The sequence below is a fragment of the Bubalus kerabau genome, chromosome X (assembly GCF_029407905.1).
Source record: "Bubalus kerabau isolate K-KA32 ecotype Philippines breed swamp buffalo chromosome X, PCC_UOA_SB_1v2, whole genome shotgun sequence".
Classification (NCBI taxonomy): Eukaryota; Metazoa; Chordata; class Mammalia; order Artiodactyla; family Bovidae; genus Bubalus; species Bubalus kerabau.
In genome coordinates this window covers 150554068-150576121 of record NC_073647.1, presented here as the reverse complement: position 1 = coordinate 150576121, position 22054 = coordinate 150554068, and the positions used below count along the sequence as shown (strand labels likewise).

Here is a 22054-nt window from a genome sequence, read left to right as displayed (position 1 = left end):
AGTGTGTACTTGGTTTTATTCTTGTAATAAAAGTCTTCGTGGGCAATGCTCCCCAGTATTGCCTGCACGGGATGTGGGCTACTCCCTCTGCCTCACCTGTGGGAGCCCACTGCCGCATTCTAAATTCCTTTGCCCCAAAGAAGACATACAGATGGCTAACAAACACATGAAAAGATGCTCAACATCACTCATTATCAGACAAATGCAAATCGAAACCACATGAAGTACCATCTCAGGCCAGTCAGGATGGCTGCTATCCAAACATCTACAAGCAACAAATGCAGAAGAGGGTGTGGAGAGAAGGGAACCCTCTTACACTGTTGGTGCGAATGAAAACTAGTACAGCCACTATGGAGCACAATGTGGAGATTCCTTACAAACCTGGCACTAGAACTGCCATATGACCCAGCAATCCCACTGCTGGGCATACACACCGAGGAAACCAGAATTGAAAGAGACATGTGGACTCGAATGATCATCACAGCACTGTTTACGATAGACAGGACATGGAAGCAACCTAGATGTCCATCAGCAGACGAATGGACGAGAAAGCAGTGGGACATATACACAATGGAATATTACTCAGCCATGCAAAAGAATACACTTGACTCAGTTCTAATGAGGTGGATGAAACTGGAGCCTATTATACAGAGTGAAATAAGTCAGAAAGAAAAACACCAATCCACTCTTCTAAGGCATATATATGGAATGTAGAAAGATGGTAATGATAACCCTGTATGCGAGACTGCAAAAGAGACACAGACGTACAGAAGAGTCTTTTGGACTCTGCGGGAGAAGGCGAGCGTGGGATGCTCTGAGAGAGTCGTGTTGAAACATGTATATTACCATATGTGAATCAGATCGTCAGTCCAGGCTCCATGCATGAGACAGGGTGCTCGGGGCTGGTGCACTGGGATGGCCCAGAGGGATGGGACGGGGAGGGAGGTGGGAGGGGGGATTCAGGATGGGGAACACATGTACACCCGTGGCGGATTCATGCCAAGTATGGCAAAAACCATTGCAGCACTGTCAAGTAATCAGCCTCCGATTAAAATAAATAAATTTTAAAAAATAAACTAAATTCCTTTGCTAAGAAGGGCCTGATCAATGTTGGCTTTGTGACTTCCAAAAACACCATTATTTTCGTTCCTTGCTTCCCTCCTTCCTCCCCCTTCTGTCTTTCCTTTTCTTTCTTATTATACAATTGAGAAAGTTTGCTTTCCATTGATAGTTATTAGAGTACTGGCTCTATTCACCATGTTGTACAATACATCCTTGAGCTCCTCTGACACCTAACACGGTGTGCCTCCCACTCTGCCACCTCTGTTGCCCCTCCCTCTTACCCTCCTCTCTGGTAACAAGTAGATCTCTGTATCTGTGAGCCTCCATTTTTGTTACATTCTCTATTTTGTGGTGTTTTCAGATTCTATAAGTGCTATCGTACAGTATTTGTCTATCTCTGTCTGAGTTATTTTACTTAATAGTGTACCTTCCATGTTGCTGCAAATGTCAAGATTCCATTCTTTTTATGGGGCAGCTTCCCTCTATGCCTTTTTAGCAAATGGCACTGCCACCGCACACGACATGGCTCCCCGGCTCAGTTTCCATCTCTGCCCTCACGCAGAGAAACACCAAGTCCTCTTCCTCTTCTCCCATGGGATGTGTATCTTTGAAGCTGAGTCTGGAACCAGTTCTTCCCCCCGCCCCCCACTTTCTGGCAAACTGGACCTTCTAGTCCCATCTCCAACCCCACAGGACCCATCTCCCTCCCTCTTCACACATTTATCCCTGCCCTGCCCTCTCTGCCCCCACTCTCAGAGAACTCGGAGACAAACAGAATTTCACATCAGGTTGATTTTATGTGCATTCTTAATGTATGCAGTTGGTATAATAGTCAACGTCGGTACTGTTGGCCAGTTCTCAGTGGCAAGACCCTCGAAGATTTCTGAGGTCTCTAGCCATGCCTTCCAGTCACTGGCTGCCCACGGGTCCCACTCGAATGACACGGGTCTCCACACTCTCTGGGACCTCCTCTGGTCCGTTCTGATGCAGCTCTTCCTTCACCCGGGAACACTGGCTACAGAGCTTTGAGCCTCCGATCTTTCTCAGGTTCCTTGTGGTGGGCGGTTTCTGAGAAGTTTTCTTGGGCAGCTTTGCCTGAAGGTGATTATTCCCTCTCGCACTTGCCCTGGCCACCTGGAGAAAACAAGAGAAGGGTAGAGAATGGCCTTGGTTTGGGGAAGAGGGTGAAGGTGGCTGGGAACGACAGCTTCAGGAGAAGTGGTGTGGGCAGAGAAGGGTTCTGTGCCAGGCAAGGACAAGGGAGGGGGTCTTATGGGGTGGGGTCAATGGGCAAGAGGAGTTTGGGTGGGTTCATCTCACCTTGACATTTGTTTTGGGCCTCAATTGAGAGGAGGTCTTCATCCTTTTGTCCCGGGGAACAGGAGGCAGGTGTTTCCTAACTACTCTGAGGCCTTGGGGCTTTCCAGTCCACTTAGTCATTTTGAGGCCTCCCAGTGGTCTGCTCCAGAGCCCCTGAGCACCCCTATATATACCCCTCCCCAGGGAGACACACCCTCATGCTTTATGAGGTCAGCAAGTCTCTTCCCCAGCCAATGGTGGCCCTGGGTGAGCCTTGACATCACAAAGCCCCATCCTGACACCTCTAGCGGAGGATGGGGAGCAATTCAGATGTTTTGGTGGGAGAAATGAGGCATTTGTACTTCCCCTAAAGAGGAAGTACTCCCTGCCATCCTCATCTCTCTAAGTCAACTCCGATGGGTCACATGGCAGGGAGAGTGTGTCTCCCCCAAAATTTCCCTATTCTATCTATTTATGACTGTAAAAGTATAAAGGGATTTAAAAAATAAAATCTGCAAAAGATACAGCTTAAGCAGCCCCAGGTAACAAAAGTTTATTTTCTTTGTTCCATAGTCTCAAAATAACTGACAATTAAGAATGAATTTCAAATAAAACCTGTTTTTCAAATTCAACAAGATCCTTTGTGTTCAAATATAAGACGATTTTGTTCTTTTCAAGCTAAAAAAAGTTTGCACCTTGCAGTGAATACTTTGTTTCACTGATGGAGACGTAAATAAAAGCACATCCTGTGTCTTTACCTTGACAATTTCTGTGGTACCACTGTGTATTTAGAAAAAACTGTTTGAATGCGGGGTGTGTATTAGTCCCTTCCCTCAGGGACTGCAGGCTGTGCAGGAAGTGATCTCGAGGCCTTGCAAACCATGAAGGATGCTCTGTGGAAGGGAGCAGTGGTAACCATGGCAGCCTGTGTTGGTGACAATTGTTGAACAGGGTCTTCTCTTAATGAACTCCCTCCTAGAAGACAATGAATTTTTAAAGAGAAGTACTAAGACTGTGGCCGTATGAATTTATGTATATATATATATATATATATATATATATATATATATTTATATATGTATACATATACACACATATGTGTATGTGTTTGGATATATATATACACACACACACACATGCGTGTGTGCATTTGTATATATGTACACTGAAACTTTGTACCTTGTGAATAATATGTAAAATATTAAAACCTGACATATAGGACAACAAGCTTTTCAAACTTAAACCAACAGAATTTGGTTTTGCAGAGGAAAAGTATTTAATTACTGACATTATTTTCGAATAGTGGAGTATGGAGATGGTAATCAAAACAGAAGCAGTGTTTACTTGGTTTTATTCTTGTAATAAAATCTTCGTGGGCAATGCTCCCCAGTATTGCCTGCACGGGATGTGGGCTACTCCCCCTGCCTCACCTGTGGGAGCCCACTGCCCCATTCTAAATTCCTTTGCCCCGAAGAAGACATACAGATGGCTAACAAACACATGAAAAGATGCTCAACATCACTCATTATCAGACAAATGCAAATCAAAACCACAATGAAGTACCATCTCACGCCAGTCAGGATGGCTACTATCCAAACATCTACAAGCAACAAATGCAGAAGAGGGTGTGGAGAGAAGGGAACCCTCTTACACTGTTGGTGCGAATGCAAACTAGTACAGCCACTATGGAGCACAGTGTGGAGATTCCTTAAAAACTGGCACTAGATTAGTGTGCCAGTTTTTATGGAATCTCCACGTGTAAAGTTTAAAAATAAAAAAAAAAAAAAAAAAAAAAAAAACTGGCACTAGAACTGCCATATGACCCAGCAATCCCACTGCTGGGCATACACACCGAGGAAACCAGAATTGAAAGAGACATGTGGACTCGAATGATCATCACAGCACTGTTTACGATAGGCAGGACATGGATGCAACCTAGATGTCCATCAGCACATGAATGGACGAGAATGCAGTGGGACATATACACAATGGAATATTACTCAGCCATGCAAAAGAATACACTTGACTCAGTTCTAATGAGGAGGATGAAACTGGAGCCTATTATACAGAGTGAAGTAAGTCAGAAAGAAAAACCCTTCTTTTTGTATATCAGCAAGATGGAGGAGAAAGGCAATTGGTGCCCAAAGGGTTTGGAGATTGGTCCGTGAGGTAATAACTTTTAATGAGCCACTTACTAGCAGGATTGACTTCAGAGGCTTAGGTTCCACTGAGTGTTGTCCTACATGCTGTCTGTTTTCTTTGGACATTCCCATCTGGGTAGCAAACCTGGAGAAGATAGAGAGGATAAAGCCATAGTGAAAACAGATGCGAGCTCCTTAATCAAATTCAACTATCCCCCCATCCCTGCCATGTGTCTTCAGACAATTAGAGGAACAACAGAGGAAGAGGACATTTAGTCTTTTTACTCCTCAAAACCTTGATCACATCCTGTTTCTTTTTCTTCTTCTTTTCTATATTCCTGTTCTCTCCCACCTTGCTGTATTATTGGAATGATCAGAGAATGGGAAGCAGAGAATGTGGAGCAGCTCCAGGATAGTTATCCATAGAATATTGCCAATAAGCTCCTTAAGGGGCTTGTGTTCCTTTTCTCCTCTGTGTAACAAACCAGAGAATATGGCATTGAAACATGTATAATATCATATAAGAAACGAATCGCCAGTCCAGGTTCGATGCAGGATACAGGAAGCTTGGGGCTGGTGCACTGGGATGACCCAGAGGGATGGTACGGGGAGGGAGGTGGGAGAAGGGTTCAGGATTGGGAACATGTGTACACCCATGGTGGATTCATGTTGATGTATGGCAAAACCAATACAATATTGTAAAGTAGTTAGCCTCCAATTAAAATAAATTTAAATTAAAAAATATATATATATATATACAGTTCAAAAAAAAAAAAAAAAGAAACCCTGTTTTGGAGAAACTCTACTACTGATGATTTAACTCATCCCACTCAAATTGTGCCTAGGGGAGGATGTACCGAACAGTGTTAGGATGTTTGTGGTCACTGCCTTCACTCCATTTGGGCCAACTGATCTTGAGAGACTTGCTCAGCACCTCACAGAATTCATGCTCCTCCCAGAACTCCCTGCTTATGTTGAAGATTAACTCCCGCATCTGTTCTTATCAGTCCACCTAACAGAGGCAGCTCGGTACCTGTCTGCTGGGGATCTTTCCTCAAATCCTCTAGTGCTACTGGAGGCTGCAATGGTTGGTGGCAGTGGCTGTTGGCGAGTACACAGCTCTTCATATTTCTCCCCAATGGCAGATAACAGCCAGTACAGGCCATCAATTATAGGCTGACGGCGCCTTTGGAGTTGTTTGACAACTGAACAAAGTTCCTGTGACAAAAAGAGAAGACTCTAGCCCAGGAGCTTGGGACCTCTGGGGCCCATAGTCTCAATCACCCTCAGCACACAGGTACACAGAAACTCTGCTGTACCTAGAGAGGCTCTTAAGACTTCCTAACAGATACTCAACATTTACTCCTGAGAAGGTAAATGAAAGGTACAAAAGCTAGGTCCTTTAATCAAGTGTCACGTCTTGGATGTATAACCTTGGACAAGGCACACAGGGTCTCTGAGCCTTGGCTTGCTTAACCATAAAATGAGACTACTGAAACTTCCAGCTTTAAAGAGCTGTTTTACAGGCCTAATGAGAAAACAGATGCAAAAGTGCTGTAAGTGAGTGGTACTTATTATCACCGTTGAGTCAGAAATCATTACCATACTTGTGTCAGGGAGAGGCTTTGCCTGAGATCTGGCATAGGAGACTGATTATGGGCTGTGGAAGGCATCAGCCTTGGTTGAGAGGACAAGGGAAGGGAGGGCAGAACACTTACCACTCGGCATGGAGACTTGTTCTCATTCATTCGTCTCTCCAGCAGCAGATATTCAATGATCTCACCAGGCGTCAGGGCATCCATCTTATCCTGCTTGTTGGCCAGGCTAAAACCAGGCATTGGAAGATTTTGAGGGAAGAAGAGAGGATGAGTGAAACTGAGATAGAGACCAAGGGCAAGAAAAGAAAGGAAAGAGGGGGATATCCAGTTCTGGTACAGCTGCTCCATATCCAGGGACTAGCTTTTAAGCCATACCCAGTAAGGTGATCCAGACATTTTTCTAGCCAGCTCTCAATGGAGGAAAGAACAGCACAAGTAATTTGAATCCGAGATAATCCCCAAGCCTCATTTCTCACTTCTACACTACACCATCAAACTTTAATTAGAATTTCTAACTGGGATAGGAACAAATTTGGAGCTTTTACACCCTTCCCTAAACTCTGTTCATGCTTGAGCTGGGGGTGCTAACAAGGAATAAAAAAGGCTAAAAGGGCATGGGGAGGATTGACAGGCCACCTGAAATATCACCCTGGAATAAGAGGTAGTGGCATAAGTCTCGGGCACTCTGCCAAGGGAGCAGGCCACTGGCATTGAATATACAACACAGGAGTTTTCTGCCTTCATCTCAGGGTCAGAGACTGAAGCCAGAAAAGAGAAGCAAATGTAGGGAGGCAGTCTTCAGGAAGAGTTGACAAATGGGTGAGGAGGGTGTGTGCATTTCCCTTTGATGCTTGCCTTCAAAATTACCTTTGCACAATTAGATAATAGGTTCCCCCATGGCAGTGTCTGGTAGAAAGTGGCTCTTGAAAACAGCCCATAGAGGACTGGGCCACTACCCCTCAGCCAAAGAGGAGAGGCGGTCGAATTGGACGTGATAGAGGGACCACCTAGCCCTTCCTCTGTCTACCTCTCTTCTAAAGGCTCAGAATGGAAGGGAAAATTGGACACAAAGGTAGAGGCTTACAGTAGGATGGGTTTCCCAGCCACTCTTTCATCAGACAGCATGTTGGGTAAGATGACCTTCACTTCCTGCATGCGCTCCAAGTCACTGGAATCCAGAATAAAAACCAGCCCATGTGCCTGAGCATAGTAGTTTGGCCAGATTTCGCAGCCCTGCATGTCTCCTTTTAGATCATCGACGGAAACTTCATAATTATCCACCAGGAGTCTGGTTAGTTCAGAGTTTGAACAACTGTCCATCCTACTCCTACTAGGGAGTTCTATGCATAGGGGAAGAGAGAATGAAAGAATTTGTTAAATGATTATCTGGACCTTGATTACAGCCTGCCCTCAGGAATCCTATGGAGGTGTCCTGGCATCCTGCTCATGCTGATTCATCTTCCTAAACCAGCACTTTGCCCACACTACCCTATCCTGGCTCAGTAACCTTCCTTGAGTGCCTGCTGCTCTGAAGACAGAATACAAACTCTTTTACCTCCTAACCTGCCAGATCCATTTCTTCCCTGACTGGTATCCAGGGTCTCTGGTACCCAGCCTCTTCCTCCCTCTGCTTCTTGACTCGTGTGCCTCCCTATCCCCCATTCCACATGCATGTCAGGCTCTCCCTTGCCCCGGGCCTTCACAAGATACTATTCCTACTGGTTAGAACACTTTCCCACTACTCTGCTTGGTTAAAACCTATTTTGTTTTTAAAAGGTCAATTCAGATCTTGTTTCTTCTAGAAAATTTTCTTAACTCACACTACCATCCCCAAGTGCGGATAAGGTGCCTTTCTTCTGGGCTTACCACTACCACAGCACATGTATGCTTAGTCGCTCAGTCATGTCTGACTCTTTGTGACTCCGTGGACTGTACCCTGCTAGGGTCCTCTTTCCATGGGGATTCCCCAGGCAAGAATACTGGTGTGTGTTGCCATGCTGTCCTCCAAGGGATCTTCCCAACTCAGGGACTGAACCCAGGTCTCCTGCATTGCAGGTGGATCCTTTACTGTCTGAGCCACCAGGGAAGCCCATGTTACAGTGTTATAAATTCTGTGACTTATTTATCTGGGTTATAAACTGCAACAGGATAGAAACCCCTTCAGTATTTGCTATTATATATTCACAATGTCAAGCACAGAAACTGGCAGACAGGTGTTCAATAAATATTTGTTGAATGCATCTGATGGAGCTCTTCTCTCCCATCCTTTCTTTAAGGCCCAGCTCAAGTACCACTTTCTTTAGGAAGCCTCGCTGACTGGCCCAGCTCTCGCTTCGATCTCTAGTTAAGCACATGATGTGTTAAACTGGTCCTTCACCTCATTCTGTGCATATCCTGCCTCCCCAGTGAAAATATAAGCTCTGTGAGGGAGGGGCTCTGCATTCCCTTACACATAGTAGGTGTTCAGTAAATGTTTATGGGGCCTGTTACTGTGGAGGAGAGTATGAAGTCCTCTTCCTCTCATATCTCCTAGAAACCATGCCAAACTCAGACACCTTTGCCCTTTCAAGGCTATGGCCAGACCATACAGTCCCACAGGGCATTCCACCTCTCACTCAGCCCCCGGAGAAATGCAGTTCAGCATTTCTGTAGACACATTCCAGTCTATTAAACCGACAGCCTGGCTTAGCTCTCTGCCCACATTAGTAGCAAGATGATTTTTACAGATTCTCTACACTCATATCTGGGAGTTCTAAGACCAGAATCAGTAGCTTCTTATCTCTAGTTTCAGATTTACATGCGACATTTTCTATAGGATTGCTAGAATAAGTTGCTTAGCTGAGAAGTTAACAGGATGCTTTCAGACCTTTGGAAATGTATGGCTATACACACATGTATGAGTATACATAATATGCCTCTATATGTGTGTATATGTACATATTATTACATTTTACTATCATCTCATAGTGTCCTCTTCTGATTTTGTTAGTCAATGATTTAATTATAGCTTTCACAGATCATATAATTTTCATTCACAATTTTATGTTATTTGTTATGTCTATATTAGACTACTTAAAAATAATAAGTGAATAGGTTAAAACTCTAAAGGTAATTTTTAAATCGTGTTTTCTATATCAAAGCAAACTTTATGTTTTTTCCCTGTTATTTCTTTGTATTTGCAGCCTTACCAATTCTCCAATAATTCAATCTATTGATGGCAAACCCTAAAAACCATCAGAACTTGCTCTCTGACGATGTACATTTCTCTTATTTCCTCTATTAATTTATAAACACTCTGAGGACAGGTACTGAGTCAAATCCATCTCTATATCCCTAGCAGAATGCTACATAAAGCATAGTTTGGGGATCATCTGCTTTAGAGTTACATGGGGGTGATGGTTAAGTCCCCCCCTGTGCCAAATGAATAAGAATCCATACATTTGGGACACAAGCATCTGTATGTTTAGCAAACTCCTATGTTTAACAAAATCCCTAGGTGATTCTTCTCACCTTATATTTTGAGACTCACTGCCTTAAAGAGCAGTAGAATGTATGCCTGTCTCAGAATTATCTGGTGCACCTGTTAAGATTTTTTATTCCCTGGGCCTTCTCCAGGCCCAAATATCTGAACCTTCAGGTCCCCTGTGAGTTGGTGTGATTCTGATTTTTGGCTCTCAGTACCCACTCTGCACACCAGGATCACCTGTGGAGCTCTTAAAACCTATGACACTAGGCCTCATTCTTTGAGAGAGAGAGAGATCTGGGGTGGGGCTAAGACAGCATTTTCTTTTAAAGTTCGAAATATATATCTAGGTTTGAAACTGCTTTAAACGCCCTCACTTGCCCCATATGACCATGCCAGACAAAATAGTTATAGTGAATGATGTTGTTGATGATAATGGCTTATGTCCCAAAATATTTTATAGCCAGTGTCTTCAAATGTTTACACAAGTTACTGCTTATAGATTGGAACTTCCTCCCTAGGCTATCATCTGTTTTCAGCAATTATAAACATTTGCAGGAGCTTATAGGGGGCAAGCTATTGCATTTTGGGTACAGAGGAGTCTACTAGTCTCTGGAAGTCTTACATGGACAGAGGTGGCCTGAGATAATTCTTCAGAATGTGACATTAGTGGAAAGTTGCTTCTTAGCCATAAAAACGTCTCTGTGAATGAAGTTTATGAATCAGCCCCAAGTTATTCATCAACCACAAGGCAAGTTAAACAGTAACAAATTAGACTGCAAGCTCGATCTTCTAGGAATTAGAATGGAAAGCACATGCTATTCTCATAGGCAAAATAGCATAAGGCTAATTACAGTTGAGTGCTTCCCAAAGATGGCTATTAGAAAGGCCTGGGGTGTTCTTCATATATCCCCAGGCCCCACCCAGACTGGATGGGAATCTAGGGGTGGTGCTGAGTTGGGCTTTAAAAATCATTCCCTTTATCAGTAACCTTGTGATTTATCTTGGTTCCTTGATTTTCTTGCTGCTGTTTAACTTTTTTTTTTTTTTAATTATCATTTCTGCCAATCAGAGATTTGGGAGAGGCAGAATCAAGTTTGCTGCCTGTAAGGTGGAATACCAGGCTGAACCACTGGCTGAAATGTCAAGGTATTACACTGGAGATTTGGTATTAAACTTGCCTGTCTCTGAACTGACACCATTTCTCAAGCTCCAACCCTCTATATGAACTGTCAAAAAGAGTTTCACGTTATTAAAATTGTTCAGCATCCCACACTTGTCTCTCTTATCTAGACCAAATTCCACTTTAGTTGAGCTCTGACACTAGACACTGTTTCAAACTTGCTCTCCTTCCTTATCAACTGCAGTGCTTTGCATAGTCACAGTTCATTCATACTGACACTATGCAAAGACCTTCAATTAGGATATCTTGTAAAGGGAGCAGGTAACAGACATTACATAATCAGGCTGATAACACCTGAGGAGAGGTGTGTGTGTGTGTGTGTGTGTGTGTGTGTGTGTGTGTGTGTGTGTGTCTTGTTCGTGTGTGTTAGGAAGTGTTTACCTTCAAATGAGGTAACTTAAGTGCCATGAAGTAAGGGTAGGAAGGAATGATATTTCATTGGTCACTGGGACCCAGGGGAGACCTAAACTAGTATCTAATGCTCTCAGTTCCTTACGTCTCTGGAACGCCTCCACAAGAACAGTTTTCCCTGAGTTGTGCAGTCCAAGGATGATGATGGCTACATGTCTAGAAATGGATAAGAAAAATGAGTCAAAGCCTTAAAAGTACTGTTAGTTCTCAGTCTAAAAAAGAATTATACTCTTGGTGTCTGGGGCTCTGCCTGCAGTAGTCCCAATGCAGTCATAAAGACACAGCCAGGTGGTAGAAGGTGGAGTGGGAACTACTCCCCAAAGCCTCCAAGGACACTTTGCTTCCCTGATTCACTTGCCTTGTAGAACTGGCCATCCTCCCCCAACCCTGCCCCTAGTCTTGTAGACACTACCTAGTCATGCCCCCTAATAATATATATCATAAGGATTTGTCCTGTGAGGGACTATGGCTAGGTACATTGGAGGAAATGGTGGAACAGGTCTAAGGAAATAATTACAGTATTACCTTTGGGTCTCTTCAGTTGTCTTTAGATGACACCAGCAGGAGGTCAGAAGCCGGAACATGATTCAGCTTAGTTCTTGAATATTAAGGGAAATAAGAAATCATCCCATGGTTAACTCTGAACCTAAATTAGCTTATGAATACACAGAAACTGATAAACAGACTGGGACCGTCAAAAGTCCATTATTTCATTCTGTCCAACCTTGTTTATGTCATGGATGGGGTGCAGGGGAACCGATTATCATCAACTCTAGTGGCAAAACAGTGATTTCTTATTAAAGCAACCTACACCAGCATGATGGCATTAGGTGTGGCCTATCCCTTCAGCCATAGTTCATCCCTGTTAGGAATATCTTTATTCAACCTTGGAATTGGGGATGGGGTGGAGAAATGCGTTGCCTAAGTAAAAAGGGTACTTTAGACAATTGCTTCACAGTTAATCCATGTTATAGCATGTATTAATATTTCATTCCCTTCTATGGCTAAATAACATTCCATTGTATGGATATACCACATTTTGTTTATCCATTCATCAATTGATAAGATGTTTGGATTGTTTCTACTTTTTGACTCTTATGAATAATCCTGCTATATATATGTGTGTGTGTGTAGGATTGTATAAGTTTTATATGGACATATGGTTTCAGTTCTCTTGAGTATATACCTAGGAGTGTAATTGCTGGGTCATATGATAACTTTGTGTTTAACATTTTCAGAAAGTGCCAGATTGTTTCTATATTTTACATTCCTACCAGCAGTTCCGGATGGTTCCAATTTCTCCACATCCTCATCAACCGTCGTTGTCTTTTTGTTTAATATTAGTGGGTGTGAAGTGTTTGTCTATTGGGCTGGTCAAAAAGTCCATGAGATCTTAAGAAAAGCCCAAATAAACCTTTTGGCTAACCTAATGATTGTGGTTTTGATTGACTGTGTGGATCATAATAAACTGTGGAAAATTCTGAAAGAGATGGGAATACCAGACCACCTGACCTGCCTCTTGACAAACCTGTATGCAGATCAGGAAGCAACAGTTAGAACTGGACATGGAACAACAGACTGGTTCCAAATAGGAAAAGGAGTACATCAAGGCTGCATATTGTCACCCTGCTTATTTAACTTATATGCAGAGTACATCATGAGAAACCCTGGGCTGGATGAAGCACAAGCTGGAATCAGGATTGCCGGCAGAAATATCAATAACCTCAGATATGCAGATGACACCACCCTTATGGCAGAAAGTGAAGAGGAACTAAAAAGCCTCTTCATGAAAGTGAAAGAGGAGAGTGAAAAAGCTGGCTTAAAGCTCAACATTCAAAAAACAAAGATCATGGCATCTGGTCCCATCACTCCATGGGAAATAGATGGGGAAACAGGGGAAACAGTGTCAGCCTTTATTTTGGGGGGCTCCCAAATCACTTCAGATGGTGAGTGCAGCCATGAAATTAAAAGACGCTTACTCCTTGGAAGAAAAGTTATGACCAACCTAGAGAGCATATTCAAAAGCATAGACATTACTTTGCCAACAAAGGTCCGTCTAGTTAAGGCTATGGTTTTTCCAGTAGTCATGTATGGATATGAGAGTTGGACTGTGAAGAAAGCTGAGTGCCTAAGAATTGATGCTTTTGAACTGTGGTGTTGGAGAAGACTCTTGAGAGTCCCCTGGACTGCAAGGAGATCCAATCAGTCCATTTTAAAGGAGATTAGTCCTGGGTGTTCTTTGGAAGGACTGATGCTAAAGCTGAAACTCTCATGCGAAGAGCTGACTCATTGGAAAAGACTCTGATGCTGGGAGGGATTGGGGGCAGGAAGAGAAGGGGATGACAGAGGATGAGATGGCTGGGTGGCATCACCAACTGGATGGACTTGAGTTTGAGTGAACTCCGGGAGTTGGTGATGGACAGGGAGGCCTGGCGTGCTGCAATTCACGGGGTCGCAAAGAGTCAGACACAACTGAGCGACTGAACTGAACTGAATGTCTATGTATGGGGCCCAGAGCTGGGGGAAGCTCTGGTTGGGTTACCAAAGTACTTAGGCTGATACTCAGATGGGCTTTGGTTAGCTCTCTGATGATTATGTGGTGAGTATGTATCTGCTTATCAATGGATAACTTAGCAGGATTCTGCAGAATCACCCACTGTTTTAGAGAACTGCTATCCCCAAATAGAGACTCACATTTCATAGCATTTCTTATTAGAGCATTGTTCATTCCCTAGGAAATCATTCAGATTCCCATAAGGACCTCCTGGAAAATAGGTCTGGCTTATGCCCTTCCAAAGGAAAACCTGATATGTGGCCTGTGATCAAAACCAGCCTTATTCCAGCTTTGCTCATGATGCTGATAAGACCAGGAGCCTGAAACACCACTGTCTGATTGTCTGGGTTCCATGGTAGCCATCTCCCTTTAAGACAGAAGTAGCAGCTTCATGTCTGTTTCCTGATAATTGCAGAGCTTCCTAGCTTGATCTCAGACAGTCTGTATTTGTTAGTACCACTAAGAGAGGTCCAACTGGCATCACACAAATTCTTCCTTGAGAACGTATCTTCAAGAAGGATAAGTAGGATAACCAAGAAGGAAAATAATTGGACTAGGGATTATCAGGTCCTTTCACTTCCAGCACCTCTCCTGGGTACTCTAGGATGAAATCATCTAAATTAAACCTACCATTTTCAGAATTCTTATCTACAGAATGGAGATAATGATATATTTTGCTTACCTTGAGGTGGTTAACTATGTATCTGATTAGAAGTTGGTTCTTTTTGAGAGAAAGACTTAAAATGGGTAGAGTAACAGGAAGATGTGTTGTGCCTTCTAGCTTTCTTGCCAGAGTAACACAGCTCAGTTGCCCCCTTATGCTGGCTGTCAAGGTTCTGACATATCCATGGTAACCACTGCTTGGTTTATAGCAACCAAACTCCTATCTCCCTACCTTGTCTGATTATATAGCTAATTACTAAATTACTGAATTTTTAGTCATCACGTTTTTAAGTTTACAACGTATCTACATAGATCTTACAGTGTGTCAGCACTCATTTAAGCAATCTATACATAGTCAACTCATTTAATACTAATAACATGGCAAAAAGTAGGGGCCATCATTCACAAAAAGGTTAAGGAATTTGCCCAAATGTACCCATTTAGTAAGTGGTAATGCCCAGAATTCAAACCCAGGTGGTCTAGTTTCAGAGACTGTGTATTAAGGGTCTCACAGGCTGTGTGAGTGAGATTTTTAGGGGCCGGAGAAACTACCGCAGCTCTGGGCCTTTCCATCTTTTCTGGACAAACTGTACTGTACTCCTTTTTAAGTCAACTTTAAAATAAACTTTTATAAGAACAGTTTTAGATATACAGAAAAGTTACAAAGACAGTACAGAGAGTTCACATTATACCCTGCACCTGTTTTCCCCCTTTATTAATAGTATTGATCTAACACATATAGACTACCAGTTATTTTTCCAGCAAAAAATGGGTTTATTTGGGATCAACAAAGAATTACAATTTGGGGTCTGCCATCATAGCAAGTCACACACAAGTACCCCTCACAGCAAGGAGGGGGAAAGGTAGTTGGTTGGGCTATACTAAACAAAAGAGCCGACTGGGGGAATTTAGAGCTTGAAGTCAGAGAAGGCAATCGCACCCCACTCCAGTACTCTTGCCTGGAAAACCCCATGGACAGAGGAGTCTGGTAGGCTCCAGTCCATGGGGTCGCCAAGAGTCGGGCATGACTGAGCAACTTCACTTTCACTTTTCACTTTCATGCATTGGAGAAGGAAATGGCAACCCACTCCAGTATTCTTGCCTGGAGAATCCCAGGGACAGAGGTGCCTAGTGGGTTGCCGTCTCTGGGGTTGCACAGAGTCGGACACGACTGAGCAACTGAGCTGAACTGAAAGTCCATATATCGTCAAGATCATAAACATTGGAGATCATATGAAAGATTTGGCAGACAAACTTCTGACAAGCCTGATCTAACTACCTTGGGAAAGCTGTTCCATCAGATGTTGTGTGCTTCAATTCTGGGAGCTATTTACTGTCAGGTCACCAGATGATGTGCAGGTCCACTCAGGGTGTGGTGCTTTCTCTCCATGTGTCATACGAATCCAAGAGTCTGTTGCCTGGAGTTTCATGGCACAAGGGTTGGTTGGCAGTACCTGATAGGGGTCTCTCCAGTGAAGTTCAAGAGAATCCTTCTGAAGGTGTCTTTTCCAGTATATGAAATCTCCAGGTTGCAAGGGTGCTTAAGGTCTTCATCTCCGGAGAGTGCACTGTGAAAACATTGCTCTAGCAAAACATGGTTATTTTTAATAGAAGCAATTAGGCCTTCGCAACACCGGAATATTTCTCATTTCATCAGCTGCAGGTTAAACAGTGCAAGAGCCAAGTGCATTGAGTGTCCTGTGACTATCTCAAAGGGTGAGAGTTTGAATTCCACAAGGGATGGATATAAGATTTAGAAGGATCAGTGGCAGTGCTTTTGGCCAATATATTTGGAGGGCCCATACAGATTTTTCCAATTGAGTTTTAATAATTCCATTAGTGCATTTGACTAAACCAGAGGATTGAGGATGCTAAATGCAGTACAAGTGTTGTAAAACTGGCCAAACAGCACAGATATCAAAATATCTGACCAGTAAAATGGGTCCCTTGATCGTTATGAATTGTGGGAGGATTTCCCCAGGTAGGGATAATATTTTCCAGAAAGACCAGCCACAGAAAAAGCAGTAGCCTGTCTGCAAGGGAAGGCTTAAGTCCAGTGTGAAAACATTCACACCATGACCAAAATGTATTTATATCCCTGAGATGGGGAAAGTTGTATTAAATCCAATTGCCAGACCTTGCATGGTCCATTAAGACAGTTTAAAATGTTTGGAAGCAGTAAGAACAGGCTTCCCTGGGTTGTCCTTTGGATTAGTGGGGCAAGTGAGGTAGGCACTTTTTGCAACTTTGTAAATGTTTCCCCACCAATATTGATTCATGAAAGATGGAATTTTGTCAGTAGACCAATGATCTAATGCATGTACAATGGTTAGGAGTATAAATTTTGGAATCTCTAGTAGGACTGAGTTGTTATTTGATCTGAATCAGAGCTTTCTCTTTTTATCAAACCAAGAGTTGAATTTCCAGTCTTTTTCCTTTTTTGAGACCAATTGTTGGGCTTCTCCAGCCAGTTTTTCTAAGTTATCATTTGGGGAAATACCCCTTTGTATCATGACAGAAGTTTGACTGCTTTTGATTCCTTTAAGTGCAGCGTTCCTTATGGAACTGTCAGCAAGGTAATTTCCTTTAGCTTCCAGGGAGTCAAGTTAAAAATGCCCTGGAATTTTAATAATAGCTTAAGTGGCAGGTAAAAGTACTGCATTCACTAATGTTTGAACATAGGAGCCATTTTAAATTTTATCTCTACTGAAAGTTAGGAAGCCATGTTGCTTCCACAACATTCCAAAATCATGAGCTTCTCCGAAACCATATCTACTATCAGTATAAATTCTGGCAGTTTTGTACTTGGGTAAAGTATGAGTTTGTGTAAGATCACATAATTCAGACTTTGGGGCTGAAGTAGCCATTAGTAAAGATGCTGCCTCAAAAACAATGAAAGGAGTAGCTATAGCATACCCAGCACAGTATTTACCATGATCACCTTTTAGATAAGAACTATCAGCAAACTTTGAGAAGTCAGCATTACCCAAATTATTTTCTTGCAGGTCATCACAAGGCATCAGGATATGATCTATCAGCATTAAGTAGTGGTGAGAGACTTCATTGGTGATGGAGGGCAGAAGAGCAGCAGGATTAAGGTTATTACAACCTAAAAGAGTTATGTGAGGAACTTAACAAAAGGACTTCTTAGGAGGTGAGGCAGCTGACTGAAAAATATTGAGTGTGATGAGAATTCAGAAGGGCTTCTACTGCATGAGGTACAAAAATGGTTGAATGGAATCCCACCTCAATCTTTTTGATGACCTTAACCAAAAAGGCAGTGGCAGTAATGGCTCTAAGGCAAGTTGGAAAGACAACTTAGAAGGCTGCAGGCACCCAAGGTGCTTAATTGGTAACAATCTTTTTTTCTAATATCCTGGCTCTTTGCAATAATAGCAGGGTAGACCTGTGCCACAGTGTACAGTTGCTGGCTTTAATACTCTGTGGATAGATGGTGGTTCTCATGTTTTTGGGTGAGTACCCCAAATGAACTATATTCCTTTTCATATATAAAACCAGAAGAGAGAACCTGATCACTGGATGCCCAAGAGTGTGTGGGTGCATCAAACTCTCCTTTAAGGCCTTAAAGACTATTTTGTCTGGTTCTTCCCATAACATTGGGTTGAGGTTGCTCTTTAGTAAAATATACAGAGATTTGGCCATAAGAGAGAAATTTGGAATCCAGTTTGAGTAATATCCAACTAGCCCGAGAGAACCTCACATGTGGCACTTCATTTTGGATTTTTGGAAGCTTAGGACATTATGAAGCCTTCTGGGTTCAGGTATAGCCCTTTTTCTGGTATCAGGCGTCCTAAATATTGAAGGGGTTTGGGAAAACTGCAATCTTCCCTTGGCAACCTTATGTCCCTCTAAGGCTAATAACTTTAGCAAGTGGATGCTGCTTTCCTGTGAGAAGGCTTGAGAAGGAGAGCAAAGAAGCAAATCATCTACACAATGCACCAAAGCAGAACCCCTAAGGAACTTTGTATCATCCAGATCAGCCTTCAGGATTTCTGAGAAATAAAGGCTCTCAGTAAAACCCCAAGGCATTACTGTACGGATGCATTGTTTTGTTTTCCAAATGAGGCCAAAAAGGTATTGGTTAGAATGCACTGCATATATCAATTATAGTAAAGAATTTGCTTCTGTTGGAAATGGATGTTAGTAGTGTGTGAGTTAGGAATAAAGGGTGTCCAGGGATAAGAGTCTTGTTTATTGCTCTGAAATCCTGGACAAACTTCCACCCTCAGCCCTTAGGTTTCTCGAGGGTAAAATCAGGGGATTATAGGGATTAGTATAGGGATAATGATGACTTGTTATCTTCTATTATAGGCTTTTTACCTCGAAGGCCTTCTTTCCTTACAGGGTGTTGATTCATTCTGGAGAGAAATTTGGGGGTATTTATTTGGATCTTGATGGGATGTGCACTGTGAATTTTACCAATATCAGTTGGAGATTTTGCCCATAAGGAGGGTGGTATCTGATCCAGTAGGAACAAATGATCAGTGTGTCCAGAATCAGCTGTAGTACCATCAAAGACAGAAGAAATAAAATATGTCAAAGGGTCATTTAATTTACCTGATTGACTGCTTTGATGACTACTGTCAAGTTGTAGAATTATTTCCTCCTCATGGGAGAGAAAAACTCTGGCATGATACTTCCCTAAGAAGTCTTGGTCAAATACATAGGTAGGGGTGGAGGAACTGAGGAGAAAATGTTGTGTGTTTCTCAAAGGGCCTAGAGAAAAGAATGGCTTCAGAGATAGGAACCTTTTGAAGTTCATTAGAGAACCCTAGTATTTGAACTATCTTAGTACTCCAAGGCAGAGACTGTTTATTGTAGTGGAATTGAACACCAAAGAGTGTGGCTCTGGTGTCACTTAGGACTGGAAAAAAATTTATCCTTAACATGCAGAAATGTTATTCAGGATCATCAAAAGGGAGGGATTGCGAATAGCTCTTATAGTTCCTTTGACTCCTGTTATTGAGAATTAGGGGGATGTTGGAAAGACGACTTAGAAGGCTGCAGGCACCCAAAGTGTGAAAATTGCTAACAATCTCTTTTCTAATATCCTGGCTCTTTGCAATAATAGCAGAAACTAGGAGGGTTTTGTTTTTGTTTAGGGACCTCCATTTGCTTGAATTGAACATTAAGAATTTTAGCAGTTTTCCTTTTACATGACTAATCTAGAGTGTGAGAGACCTGGGTTGCCAGATTAACTAAATCTGGACTGGACAAAGTTTCCCATTCAATCTTGGTCCTTTTTACTAGAAGAGAAAGATCCTGTTTCAGCCCACTAATAAAAATACAGTTGAAAGCTACCCAAGTGGAATCAACATCTGAAGGAAGGTAAGAATTTTCTTTAAGTACATTCTGAAGTTGATCATAATACTCATGAATATGTTCATCAGATGTTTGTGTGCAAGTCTGAATTTTGTTCTAATTAACAGGCTTTTGGAAAGCCTTATGAATTGCTCTTGGAAATCACTTAGTGATCGCCTGATCTCCCAGTTATAATTCTAGAGAGCTCTCAGGATTTCCCCATTTGTGAATTTTCATCCAAATTTAGGCCTGGTCTTCATTGACAGGCATATGAACTAACTAATCTAAGTCAGAGTCGATAAGTTTGAATAACTATATTATATTCTTCACCAAATCTGTAAGGATTTCAGTTACCTTGGGAAAATCTTTGACTACGGCTTTGCAGTTCCACTTTAGTCCAGGAGATGTAAAATAATTAAGAGTCTAGCCTCTGGATCCTCTGCAGACTTAATTTTAAAGAGACGGGTTCTGATAAGTTCAGAGGAAATGGCACAGGGGAGTTTCAGAGAAAAGGGAAAGTTTGGCAAGAGAATTAGTTGGGCAAAAGAATTAGTATGGGGGAACTGAGAGTTACAGATGAGGTATCAGATCAGATCAGTCGCTCAGTCATGTCCGACTCTTTGCGACCCCATGAATCGCAGCACGCCAGGCCTCCCTGTCCATCACCAACTCCCGGAGTTCACTCAGACTTAGGCCCATCGAGTCAGTGATGCCATCCAGCCATCGCATCCTCTGTCGTCCCCTTCTCCTCTTGCCCCCGATCCCTCCCAGCATCAGAGTCTTTTCCAATGAGTCAACTCTTCGCATGAGGTGGCCAAAGCACTGTCGTTTCAGCTTTAGCATTATTCCCTCCAAAGAAATCCCAGGGCTGATCTCCTTCAGAATGGACTGGTTGGATCTCCTTGCAGTCCAAGGGACTCTCAAGGGAAGAAGGAGGATGATGCCAGAGGCAGAGTCAGAGGAAAGGAACAAGATGACACTGGAGACAGTATCCAAGATACAGAAGCCAGGGACAAGGAACATGAGGCTTTGGCAGCCATTTTGTCTTTGCTTGCCTCAGTTGATCTTAAAATCTTACATTGCAGAGATGAAATTTTAGGCTCCTGATAATGCATTATCAGGAAATAATGAAATATACTATAGAAATAGGCATTCCATTCAGTTTTGGAAATTTTACAGATATGGCTGTCCAATTTTGTTTTAAGAAAAATAAGTTTGGGATTTCAGTATTTCTCCATAATCCCCATTGATGTTCTCAATTGCCTTTGGTTAGGTTGGTCCATTTCCTTAGAAATGTGCATGAGGAAGGACTACAGATTTTTAAACATAAAATCAGTCAGAATTCTTGTAAGGGCACCCTCAAAGTATTTAGGTAATTGGAATCACATTTCTCAGAGGTTTTTCTTTGGAGTAAAACAGTAATTTTCAAACAGCCTAAATAGCTTAAATGGGCTCAAACACCCTGCAGGCCTATATCAGCAAGTTCTAAGGGAACAGTCTAGTTTTAAAGGAGCCAGGACAAAGGCTGCTCGGCACAGCCTAATCCTGAACGAGGCAGGCTGAAGACTGAACAGCACAGTTTCAATGAAACAGCTCCTGTTCCAAAAGAAATTCAGCTAAAGGCTAGCATAGTTTCATTTGGAATAGCAGGCCGAAGTGCTTAACTCACAGACAGAATAAGGCTTTAATCAGAATAAACCTCCAGGAGAAACATTTACCCTCAGGCCTCAGAGCTGGTGATTGAAAAAAAAAAATCTCAATGGACTTTTTAGGTAACTTACCTATCTGCTTACTAGCCTCAGAGTCGTTGTGGGGTCTTCTCTGTATCCTTGCATTGGACACCAAAATGTTCACCTTAAACAGTTTGCCAGTTACTTCTCCAGTAAAAACCGATTTACTCAGAATCAGCAAACAATTATACCCTAGGGTCTCCAACTATGGTTGCCACCAACAAAGCCCTCTGCCTCAGGCGAAAAAGACTGTTACGGAAAGGAAGTGGCAAAGTCTAATAAGAAGACAGATCATTGGATGAATTGAGAGTTCCAAGTATAGTGGCTTTTCATTGGCTGAGTTGTGGCAATCGCTCATTGGCTAAACTCTTGCCAGGTGAAAAAAGGAAGTTTTTCTTTCTTCTTCCGGTTCTGGGCTGCTACTGTCCTAAGTTGTGAGAGCTCCTCCTTTGACTTGTTGACTGTTTTCTTTGAGGTTTCTGTTATTCATTTCTGTAACATCTCTCACACTAGTATGGTACATTTGTTAAAATTAAAGACCCAGAATCGATGCATTGTTGTTGCTGTTGTTGTGCAGCTGCTGAGTCGTGTCTGACTCTTTGTGACCCCATGGAGTGCAGCACGCCAA

At 42.5% G+C, this 22054-nt stretch overlaps 1 protein-coding gene across 1 annotated transcript; it reads right to left on the bottom strand.

Annotated features, from left to right (window-relative positions):
- Positions 1-6009: 6009 nt before the first annotated feature.
- On the bottom strand, positions 6010-21687 carry LOC129640235 (ADP-ribosylation factor-like protein 13A). Its single transcript, XM_055565442.1, has 6 exons — positions 21478-21687; positions 11683-11755; positions 11243-11313; positions 7185-7440; positions 6221-6326; positions 6010-6030 (listed from the first exon to the last, which is right to left on the bottom strand). The coding sequence occupies exons 2-6, from the start codon at positions 11739-11741 to the stop codon at positions 6010-6012; spliced, it is 513 nt and encodes a 170-aa protein (XP_055421417.1). The 5' UTR covers positions 11742-11755; positions 21478-21687.
- Positions 21688-22054: the final 367 nt, after the last annotated feature.